General features: G+C 40.1%; 1 protein-coding gene across 1 annotated transcript; it reads left to right on the forward strand.

Moving 5' to 3' along the window:
• Positions 1–515: 515 nt before the first annotated feature.
• On the forward strand, positions 516–5,720 carry LRRC14B (leucine rich repeat containing 14B). The gene is made up of 2 exons (XM_009511097.2): positions 516–1,420; positions 2,908–5,720. The coding sequence occupies exons 1-2, from the start codon at positions 516–518 to the stop codon at positions 3,548–3,550; spliced, it is 1,548 nt and encodes a 515-aa protein (XP_009509392.1). The 3' UTR covers positions 3,551–5,720.
• The last annotated feature ends 6,168 nt before the right edge of the window (positions 5,721–11,888 follow it).

An 11,888-nucleotide genomic window follows, 5' to 3' on the forward strand; every position in this document is an offset into this window, starting at 1 on the left:
AGAGTCTACAGCTTCAGTGGTTATAGTTTTTTCCTAAGCTAGCTCTGAGAAATCTTCCCCATTGAAATCAGCATATGAACCCCCAGCATATCATCTTTTGTGGAAGAAAGTGGAATACAGCTCATGTATGTGTTTAAGTTGGATCCCTGAGTGCCTTTTTGTATGGCATAGGAAAGATACAGAACTATTCTTATGTATCTGTGCTGCCCTGATCTTACTGTTCCTGCTGGGCAGTAGTCTGTAGTTAGCGGAGTTAGCTTTATTACAAATATGAGGGTTTAAATTAATAAATGCTCTCTGACTAAAGAGCTCACAGTTAATTACTGCAGAATCACAGTATAGCTCCAAAATAGAACGCAGAGGATCAGCATGTGACTGTTCATTCTGCCTTCCCAGCAAGGCTTCTGTTAGCAGCAAACAGCAGCTGCAGATAAAAATAGAAGGTGATAAGCAACTAGGATCTTTAGTTAAATGCAGAAGTCAGTCTCCATGACGGCAAGGAGTCCAGAGGAACAATGAAGTCTCTCCGATTCATTAGCGCTGAAGCATTTGTGTCAAATGCAGAGTTTGCCAGGAAGAGTCTCGGCAGTGTTGCCCATAATCTTTTTCCTCTTCTTTTTAAAGCCAGCTATTTACTGGAGCAAGGGGAAGTGATTCATGACTTGGTAGAGAACTGGCCACTTGTTGACTTTAACATGGGAAAACTTTTGGGAGCTACTGTGGACTACCAGGAAGACCTGAGCCATAGAACATGCTCAGTGTGCTTGGAAAGCTGTCTGACGGGGCTGAGAGACTATGTGCTGAACCATCCTTCTCCTTATGCAAAAAGGTTGAAAGTGGTCGACCTGACGGGTATAAAAGATGTTGAAGTTCAGTTTTGTGAGTGTAAGAAGACAATGGGCAGGTGGGCCAGGACACAGCGGCTCTCTAAGCTTTGTTTAGAACTGCTGGTTTACCTGCAACAAACACAGTGCAATCCAGGTACCTTTGAAATCAGTATTGATGTGTTAATTGACTTGTTTGTTACAGAACGGAACTATGAGCTGGTGGTGCAGGCCCTGTTGAAGAAATGCTATTGTCCACTGAAGATCTGCTGTGTGGCATTCCGATCTGACAACCTGGCTTTGCAGAAATTCTTCTACATCATAAAGCTCACTGATCCCTCTCTGTTGCGCAAACTGGAAATAGTTCACAATGTTCGCTTGGAAATGGAACATTTGGAAATACTCTTCAACAGTGTCCACTTCCCTCTATTGATGTCCTTAACCTTGCCAGCACGAACATTTAATGTACGGAGGTTCACTGCTACAGATGAACAAATGCTTATTAACATTGGAGAAAAGATGGGTGAAATGACGCAGCTGACCGAGCTGAATATGCCATTTTCTGTACTCACAGGAAGAATACGGAAACTGCTCAGGTAATTTGGTCATCCTGCTTTCAGTCAGAGTGTAAAGAACAGACCTTTGTGCCACCAGCAGGCTGAGAATCTCTGAAAATAAGAGAAGTGAGTGTATCTCAGGGGGTTCATGAGAAGGGGCAGCAGGAAGCTAGGAAGAGAATTTGGAGAAGTTGGAAGCCAATGTATATCTAATACACTTAGAAGAACTGACTGTTCTTATTAGTCTTTCAGAGCTCATCTGACAAGTATGATGAGAATATACTTTTGGCTACCACATAAGAGAGGGGTCAACACAGACATTTTTTATTTGCCACATTCTTGAGCTTACATCTCAGTCAGCTTGGACTGGCCTTTGGTGCAAAACCTTAGTCATATTCCAAGTATTTTTCAAGGTCTCTAGTGGATTTTTGTCCTCTAAAAAAAAGGCAGTAAATATACTAAGATTCCACAGCTATTTTTAGGTGGGCAGGAGGATAGTAGACTTTGATTTGAGACTTTGATTTCAGTTGTTTGTTGTGTCTGTCACTCTCAAGGCAAGAGAGATCTGATGCTTTTCTGTACTGCAAATTAAGCTAATATTTGAATGTTCATGATGAATTCATGGGAAAAAATGGCAATTCTCAAAAAGATAACAAGCTGCCAGTGAACAGTGTTCATATTTGAACAGAGAGTAAGTTAACTATAGTTTTCAGGGCACCGAAAAAACCCCAAAGGCACACAAAAGCTTCATTGAGACAAATCACCTTGGTCTAAAATTCCTCTTGTACAAAGAAGACATTTAATTCAACAGTTGTGAATGGCACACTGCTTATATTGATAGATATATATTACAAGTTTCTAACCTTGATCCAGCAGGTCAGAGGTCTGTATAGAAGTCTCACTAAGATTTAAAATGTATGAAAGGGATCTCTTGATTTTCATCTGTCAGAACTATTTTATATTCAACTAGAATGTTTGCACATAATCCCAGATACACTTCTTCCAACCTTCTTCTTCATCAGAAAGTCTCTCAGCAACTCCAGAACAATACAACGTGTAAACCTCTTGGGCGTTTAAAAACATAGTAGAAACAAAACTAGAAACGAAAGCAGATGTCTTGTTAGAATACTGATTGGCTTTCATCTTGGAATGAATCCTTCCTTAATAGAAATGATCTAAATCTCTGGAATTATAACAGCTTTCTACAAGAAGCAGCCACCAGTGCTTTTATGGTAGTAATGATCTGCTATTAATTTAGCAACTAATATACACCTGACAACATATAACTGGTTAAAAAATAGACACATAAAATGTTACCAATTAATCCCATTAAAACAACACAGTTGTAGTCATGTAAAGTAAGAGTTCATGGAACATTGGCACATGCTTCTGTTTCTGAAAAGAAGGAAAAAATAATGAATGTGGCAGATGGCTGCACTCATAATGTGGATAGTTGTATGAAATCTTGTAAATGTAGCTTTTCAGAGTTTTATGCCATAAAACTTTTTTTCTCTTTAATTCTGCAGCCCACTAAAAACTCCACTGAAGATGCTGGATGTTTCTAACTGCTCATTGAACCATGCTGATATGGCCTATTTAGCCAATAGCTTCCATGCTAATCACTTAGAAGCCCTGGACCTGAGTGGTCACAATATACCTGATCTTTACCCAGCAGTATTCTTTAAGCTTCTCAGCCATTCCTCTTCAGTGCTCAGGAGTCTTACCTTGGAGGACTGTAACATCCAAGACACTCATGTCAACATGTTGATTTTAGGTTTAAGCCCTTGTCAGAAACTACAGGAGTTTAAGTTTCTTGGAAACCCACTGTCATCCCAAGCACTTAAACACCTTTTCACATTTCTTTGTGAGCTGCCAATGCTGAAAAATGTGGAGTTCCCAGTTCCAAGGGACTGCTACCCTGTTGGCATCACCTACCCAATTGATGATGCCAATCTCTGCAGATTTGATCAGCAAAAATATGAACGTGTAACAGCAGATCTTAACCTCATTTTACTCCAAGCAAATAGGGAGGATGTGAAGGCTTCAACTCCACTCTTTGGAAGTTATGATGCAGCTGTTCAAGAGACGAACAATGAACTGGGAGCTTACTTGATCAAGTCCTTCAAAGAGACTCTAGAAAAGTTCACTACTTCTCTTAAAATGACTTAAAGGTGTAGCATAGTGGTGATGAGATGCCCCATCAAAAAGACATTAATTTAGTCTTTTCTAGAACTGCACCTTCATTGATCAATCTTGAGTTTTCTTTATTTTTTCAGCTTAATTTAATTCTATTTGAATAGCCGCTGATCATCTGAGGTATTTTAACTATGGTATATCTAATGCATGCACCTTACATAAGCACTACCTGCTCGCTAAAGAGGGGAGGACCCTTAATAGCTTATTTTACACAAAAGCACTTTGTTTCTCAGTAAAAAAACAGGTGTCTAAGCTTTGCTGATTTCTTACAGAGTTTCCTTACAGAGAGGTTTGTAGCCCTATAGAAAAGACAGGAATGCCCTTTCCTAAGTCCAGCAAGGATGTCCCAAGTATTGTGAGCCTATCCTCACCTATGGCTCCCTAAACCAATTTTTGTTTTTGCCCTTGGCCTTCCAAATTCACCAGTCTCTGTTTTATCCAGTACTTTCCCAATAGTGGGGGATTAATAAGAGCTTCCATGTCCCTGTGCCTCTCTTTCTTCTGCAGAGGCAAGCATGATAAACCTCCTTTTGCACGGGGAATTAAAAAGTTTGTCTAATATATTGTGCTGGTGCTGGAGTAAAGTTCCATACTGAGGAGGCAGCAAACCAAGTAGTTGGCTGACAGCAGGAGATTTCCCCCACTTCCCCAACAACATAAAGCAGCCTATGAGGATTCTGCGGAAGCTCTTGCAAAATGTATTTTACAAAGGCGTACCAGGACAGTGCTGCACAGCCATGCTTGCAATGTCCGCAGGTAAGTGCCTCAGGCTGGGCCCTTTGTTGAATCAGCTTCTTGTCCGGTAGAATGTACCCTGTTTTAAAGAAAGTCTAGGACAGTGGTAATAGTGTAAAAAAGACTAGTGTCAAAAAACATAGGTAGAAAAATGAATCCCATGCCAGTTTCAAAAATGTGGAAAAGGGACAAGGCAGGTTGCTGAATAACTAGAAGTTCATCTGCGTAAAATACTGACCTCTTCTGCCAGGACTGTGTGTTGTTTCGCCAGAGAATCACAATCAGTCCCTGGAAGAATCACATTTATTTGGCAAGCTCCATTGCCAGAAATGTATTTGAGTGACAGAGCAAACAGAATCTCAGACCTCCCCACACACACACTGTATTGGAACACGGGTAAAGGGGCCAACAGTGTGTCAAGATGCAGCGGTAGGGCCACGAAACAAATCTGGGAAAAGCACTGTAATGGGGGAGGGATCCCTGGATGGTAGGCAAGTCACAGTCTACTCAGCTTCTCACTTGTAATACTGCAGAGAGACCAAAGAGAAAGTTATGTAAATCTTACCTATTGTCAGTCAATTTGAGGCCTCTACTGACAGCCTCTGTCAACTCTACCAGAGCCCAAAATGCACTGACGTAGAACTAGAGACTTGGTTAGCTTCTAGGTGATCTGAAAGGATAAAAAAAAAAAAAAGAATGCTCAGGTTAATGTCCAGCACTCTGCCATTAAATATACTTCAACAATTCATGAAAACTTGATTAAACAGCACTGAAAGTGAATGTTGTAGCAAGAGTTGAGGGATTATTGTTGTATTAAAAATTGTTATTGAGATAACAAAGACAGCTTATTTGAAATAATACTGGATCTTTTCATCTGAGGGTAAGGAAGAAAATTTTTTCATTTAGGCAGTACTAGTCTGTGAAGCTTTCTGTTTATCCACAATAAGAATATGCAAGCAGCTACTAACCTAGTTTACAGAAAACAAACAAACACACACCAAACTAAAAAACCCACACACCCAAAAACAAACAAACAACAACAAAAAATTAATGGACTGAGTACTATGCAGAACTTACAGGTTCCACAGCATGCATTTAAATGATTTTTTTATGTCGTCAGCTTATGTTCTTTCTTCTAATATATTTTATTAATTAAACACATGATGGTAAAATTGAATGTGAATGGATGTGACTTGCTTATGTTTACAGAGCCAAAAAAAAAAAAAAATAGAAGTTATCTAAGTTGCCAAGCCAAACAGCTGTGATTTAGAAAATGCCAGAATTGGGTTCCATGCTTATATTTGGACAGAGTTGCCCCTTGTCCTCACCTCTGCTCTTTACCTTTCCCTCCTTCTGAACTTGCCATTCCTTCCATCCTAGATTTGACCCATGACTTCTCAGCCAGATATAAGTGGTTTGATTTTTGCTAAGCCAAGGACCTACTCCTTTGGGATGAGTAGTGGTGCTTCCTGTTACTGGGAGAGAACATTCTGCGTACAGTAGCTGGAAACCTACACGTAGTGATTCCTCCACCCTGGCAGCAGAGCCAGCTAACGGGTTTTACCTGGACGTGAAGGTTGGCCGTTTTGGAAGCACGTTGTGCTACAGTAGCCAGCCCTGCCAGTTTCAGTACACACAAAATAGACAGCTCATTCATGGTTTGGCTCTTATTTCAGAATATTTAGATGCCTTACGAAGACTGCTGCCTATGTGTAGGGGAATAGACAGGGATCGGCGACCGGAAGATTACGGGATGTGACGGAAAGATAGACTCCTCCCCATAGGAGTGGCAGGAACAGGAACCGCAAGAGCTATATAAGCGTGTGACGCAGCTAAATAGAAGGACATTTTGTATCCATCATATTGATGTCTGTGCATCACTGTCCCCAGGGTGGGTAGAGCCCTGTGTCCCGGAGATACGCGGCCCAAGATAAGTTCTCCCGTAGAAGCGTACAGCTACACCTATGCAGCTATCTCTCTGCTTTCTCCTTGCCTAAAAAGCCAGTCCTGGTCTACCCCTGTATCTTATTTCCTCCTTCCAACAAACTCCTGCCTGTCTTCCATTTTCAGTCTTACATATATGTGGTGTATATTAATGACTCTCTGGGTCAGGAGGAGTATGTACATGCCATAGCTTTAGTTTTCGTGTCCTGTAAGGATCAGTTGGTGCACATCGATCCATGTGCAGAGAGGGTTTGGATCCTGTTCCTGGAAAGCCAACTGCTCTGCAGAAGCACACAGACATTTTCAAAGTTTTCTGATTTTCTAAAATGCATTTTGATAGGATTTAATCAAAGGTTTTATTATTTACAGTTGCATGTTAAAATTTTCTTGCATGAAATACAGTATTAGCTAAAATACATAGGTATAGCAGTACTTTGAATAGTAGTGAATTGAAAAGGCTTAACTGCAATAAAACACTGCTAGTATGTGACAACAGTATTTTACTGACACAAAATATTTACCTCAGAACTTGTTAGGAGAAAATGTCATATTTTGGGTGAGGAGGGATTTGTAGCCTTTTGGAATGGAACTGGGTATTTTTTTCTCTTTTAAGTCACAGTTTCCAACTTCGGAGCCAGCCAACTTGTTCCAGGTTCTGAAGAACTTCAGACTAACTGCATGCAATTACCTTTGCTGTGCTGACAGGTGCTCCGTTGTGTAAATCCTGTCCTTAGCTCTCGGACTGCTGGTTTTTAAATACAGGCCAAGCTGTAACATTTTGGTGTTGCCCTAGCTTACTGCAACAAGCATATATGCCATCTCTCTGAAGGATTCCTGCATCTCTTCTGCCCCAGCAGTGCTGATTATGGTTTGGGCCTGTTCTTTCTTCCTTCTTCCATGTGGGGAGGACTTGGCATTCTGCTATTAGAGAAGGACTAATGCTACAACTATCTAAGCATATAGTTACCTTTGCAAGTTCAGCCAGATATTGATTTAATCCTGCCTTGTGTTCCCTGTCTTTCTGATTTGTATCAAGCTGGAGCTATGCAGTTGATGGCTACTTAAAATCAGGGACCAGAATTCAAAATGCTGTAAGATTTTAAAGTAAATTTAACGTCATTTTATCTTTTATTTCCACTCTGCTATTTACAGTTTTATGTTGTAATAATAATTCTCAAAAATTAGGATTTCTTATTTCAGTAAAGAAAGAGGATTAATTCCTTTTGCTGCTTTTGCAAAAGCTAAAATTCTCACATTTTCAAAAGCTGAGTAATCTTAGGCAATAATGCAGAACAAAAACTGGACCTGTTGACAATACTGCCTCACTAGCATTCCAGTAGTATTTATGCTCAGTGATCCCTTTTCTAAGATGTCTGAAGTGGCAGCTCTCCATCAGTTTCAAATGCTTGTAAAAAAACACCAATAAACACTAAGAAGGGAGAGAAAAAATAGTCAAGCCTGCCTTGTGACCAGCTTCCATAGTGTGATGGAAACTTTGAATGCCTTCTAAGGTGAGCATGGTCTTCTATTAGATAGAGGACCCAGCTGGGCTGAGACTGTTGGAAAAGTGTCAGGCTGCTGCCTTTCAGAGAAAGTTTTCTTCAGTCTCACGTGGTCTGCAAGACTGTGTACTGTAGTCAGGTTGAGGACATTTTCCAGCTTGATGTCCTCTAAGGCTTGCTTCTGCCATGTATTGTCTGTTCAGACCATTTATCTTGCTGACTCCCCGTCCTAGAAGCCTCTGTGTCCTGAAGCTTCGTCTCGGACCTTGGCATAGGTACTCTTACTGCTCCCCTGGTCTTAGCATTTCTGCAAACCAGATGCAAAATTTGAGATGACAAAAAGGGTTTTAGCAGTCAAAGATTTGTCCCTTTAAACAATGTTTGAGCTATACACCCCTCTACCATCATCCTTTCATCCTTCACACTGGGGACTAACCCATTTGAAAATCTTACGCAGTTAAAGTTGCATCCAACGAGCAAATAATTATATCCACCAGGACTGCCAAAAGCAGACAACATTTCCTATGCACAGTTTCTGCTTTCAGCTCTAAACACCACAGTCAGTTCTCCTTCCTTCAGCCAGTGAGGCATTCATATTCTTTCTCCCAGATTCTCTGTATCTGGAGTTCTTCCAAGACATGTCTCACACCCCTCAGTGCAACGGTAGGCCTTTTGCTTTTCTCTTCAAGTCACTGCTGGTTGGTTGGGTTTTTTTTTTTCTGAAGTCCCTGTGCTGACTACTTTGCCTTGTCCCCCTGCCTTCCCCAGGCAGGAAGTCGCTTAGAAAAGACTCTGCAGAATGCAACTTCCTGCGTGTCAGCCAGGCTGCTGCTTCTGCTGCTGCAAATATTTGGGGGGTTGGGGAATCAGGACATCACACTCCCCTATTCCCCCCATTCCTTCTTGTTCAGTAAAAAGATCTGCATCCCAGAGCTTAGCTGCACCTGCCTTACTCTTCTTTCTGCTTCCTCACTTCAGATTCTCTGTCTCCGAAGCATCTGGCTCATTCTCTCTGAAGGGGTGGGGAGCGTTTGCAGTCCCGGTTAGAGAGAGTGCTGCTGTGCTCTGTTCAGTGTGTGCAAGTGCTTATCTACTCAGCCCTGAAAGGGTGCTATTACGGAGCAGTGATGCTGTAAATGGTCCAACCAGGCAGAGGAAAGATGCTGAGACTAAATGTACCGGATTCAAGGAGTGGCTGGAGTCTTGCAAGGCCTTCTGCAGGCACCCCTCAGAACAGAGGCTTGTACTGGTGAATAATGAACACAGGAAGGTCAGCCATAGGGGCCCAGCCTAGCCCCTGGTTTCTAACACATCATTAGATGGGTTTCTGAGCCATGCAGGAAACAGAGAATCTGAGAAATAACATTTTTGTATTTGTATAATGCTTTTGTCTCCTATGTTTGCATAGGAATTGAGAATACTGAAGTTGTGGTATTTGATCAGGTTTTGTGTTGATTCCTTCATTATGCCTCCCTAGAAATAAGACTAATTTCACTACCGTGACTTCCCTGGAAGAGGTCCTTTCCCTGCAAGTTGGAGACTTAAATAGGCAAGGCTGATCAACCTACTTTTTATATGTTTGCAAGCACAATTTGTAACATTTATGTTACCAACTACAGCCGTATTGAACTATCTGCCTATGAATAAGTGTTCAAATTGTACGTATGGCATGCATATATGACAAGCATTTACGATATAGCATGAGGTAGGAAAAACTGCTTCATAATTTGTCAAACTTGGTGTCACAAAGGTTACCTGGCCTGCAGGTGTATAAAAACTGTGACCATAAGGTCATAGGATTCCTTAATACACAAGGTCATGGAGGCTTCATCCTCTAAATTTCTTTACTTTATTGCGGATTACCACAAACACCACAGAAATCACCACTAGCAAATATATTACCATCACAATTACCGCTTGCAAGTATGTCTATGGTTAATAAAGTGAATATATATTACGTCAAGCTATTACAAATCAGTATCAACAATTGATAATATGGCATCAATAAGTAGTACAGCAAAAATCAATATTATAGCAACAACCAAGTAGGTATATACTCTTACAGGTTACTACAAACTTATCATTAATGAAGCAAACTTATTAACAATATAACAGCAGATATACTTACAATAAATTACGTGCAGCACAGAAAGTTCCCAGAGAGAGATGCTCCATTTTGGTTAAAAATTAAGTCATTTTTATATCATAGAGAAATAAGAGGGAATAGGACTCCACCAGCTCAAGCAGCCAATAAGTACTAGTGATTTCTACTTTTCACCTGGAATAGCCAATAGATGACAATGTTTTCTGTTCTTTCAGAACAATTTTTATTTTTCCAGACTGTTCTCCTGTTCTTGCAGTTAGAACATCAGTTAGTCTGATTCTTACTGTCACAGGATGTTTTCCCCTTTTTCCAGACTATTTTTCACCTTTTCAGACAATAAGCTGCCAATATGGTTCACTGTTTGTTACATTTATCAATCTCAGGCTGTCTCCAGTTTCTAGGTACACAGCTGTGCTTCAAAGATTCCAGATGCGCTATTCAAGGATGCCTCTGGTTCACAGACCTAGTTCCCAGGCAATTTCTTCTCTTAAGTAATTTTCCCTTTCTATTGAGGTCTCTTTTATAGCTGATCATATCACTTGGCTACTTCCTCTGTGAGACATTTAATGGTGAATGGAAAAGCATGTTAAGTGGTTGGTGAAGGAAGTCCAAATCAACAGATACACAAGTGAATAGCAGTGTGCCACTGTTCCTTTGATTTTCATGACCATGTACAGGAGCAGCATTACATCAGATACCAACTGCACTGCATGTTGAAAATGAAGAGGAGCTAAATAGGCTAGTTAGGTGTCTCTAGAACCGTAGATTTAGATGTGGACCTGAAAACATTAGGGTTGCAAAATTCCTTCCCCTCCCCAAAACAAAAAAAAAAAGCAGAAAAGTGTAGCTGCCCTGTGTGACTATTTAGGTAATGTATTTTTGTGTTTACCTGGGAAGATGCTTCTGAAGTACAGAATGCTCATTTTGCATATCATCACAGGAGTTAAGTAGTAGCTTCAAATGCTGGTGTTGTCAACCACTACTCATATGGGAAAAGGAAACATTTCCATAAAGTTATAACCTATTCTGAATATAAACATTCAATTTTGGTTAGCCTTAAGCAGTGCGAGTTTAGAATGGAAAAGTACAATCCAAAAGTTTGCTGATCTTCCCTAAGTTTTCTGTCCTAGCAGAATTTTCTGATATAAATTGTACCATCAATGGTTGTAATGTAGCTATGACTCCCAAGTACAGGTATCATGTCAACTGCACAGAGAAGGCTTAACCTGTGGATAAAAATGCTGGAAAAAAACACCCAGAGTGCTGTATCTGTTAGTGCCCCTGCTGCTGTTACTGCTCCATTCAAATACAAGGGTTAGTAAACATTAGAAAGATTTCATTAAAAATGAACAGAAACTTTTGTCAAAATAGCAAGATTTATCCCTGTCTTGAACATTTTATTGCCAGCCACACTGGGGACTCAAAGTGGTTGAAAAAGTAGTAATTCTGTAAGAACAATTTTCAGACAATAAGGTGCTAAAAATATCTGTGCCACATGATGCTAAAGCAGCACATGACCATTGACAAATGGACTGTTTAAGGAAGATCACAAGACCAGTGTTTAGAGAACTGCTTTGTTCTTAGGGCTAAATTGGACTCTGAAGCATTTTGGTTTTATTCTGAGGGATACAGGACTTCATTTTTGGCAGTTCGCTGTCAATTTGTATAAAAGTTAATCAACCTACTTCAGTTCTGTCACAATCACCTATTTGAAAGGTATTGCCCTAGCCAAATAAATTGCCAATAGTTTTGGCCTTCTCCACTCTGTGTCTTCTAATAGAGACAGGAGAGAAATAGCAAAAATCCTTTTAAGCTGCATGAGATAATACTTAAAAAATCTTCTTTAGATTATACTATATAGTGTACATTTTATTGTGAGGTAGTCTTACTTTTTTTTTTTAACTGTAAAGCTACAGGTCATAATGACATTTAATTTTATTAAAATAGGATTCCACCAAAGATAAGTGATATGAAACTTCAATTTGACATGATAATGAATGATCTAAAAGAGAGTTTGAAAGTTTTC

This window comes from Phalacrocorax carbo, chromosome 2, assembly GCF_963921805.1.
Source record: "Phalacrocorax carbo chromosome 2, bPhaCar2.1, whole genome shotgun sequence".
NCBI lineage: Eukaryota > Metazoa > Chordata > Aves > Suliformes > Phalacrocoracidae > Phalacrocorax > Phalacrocorax carbo.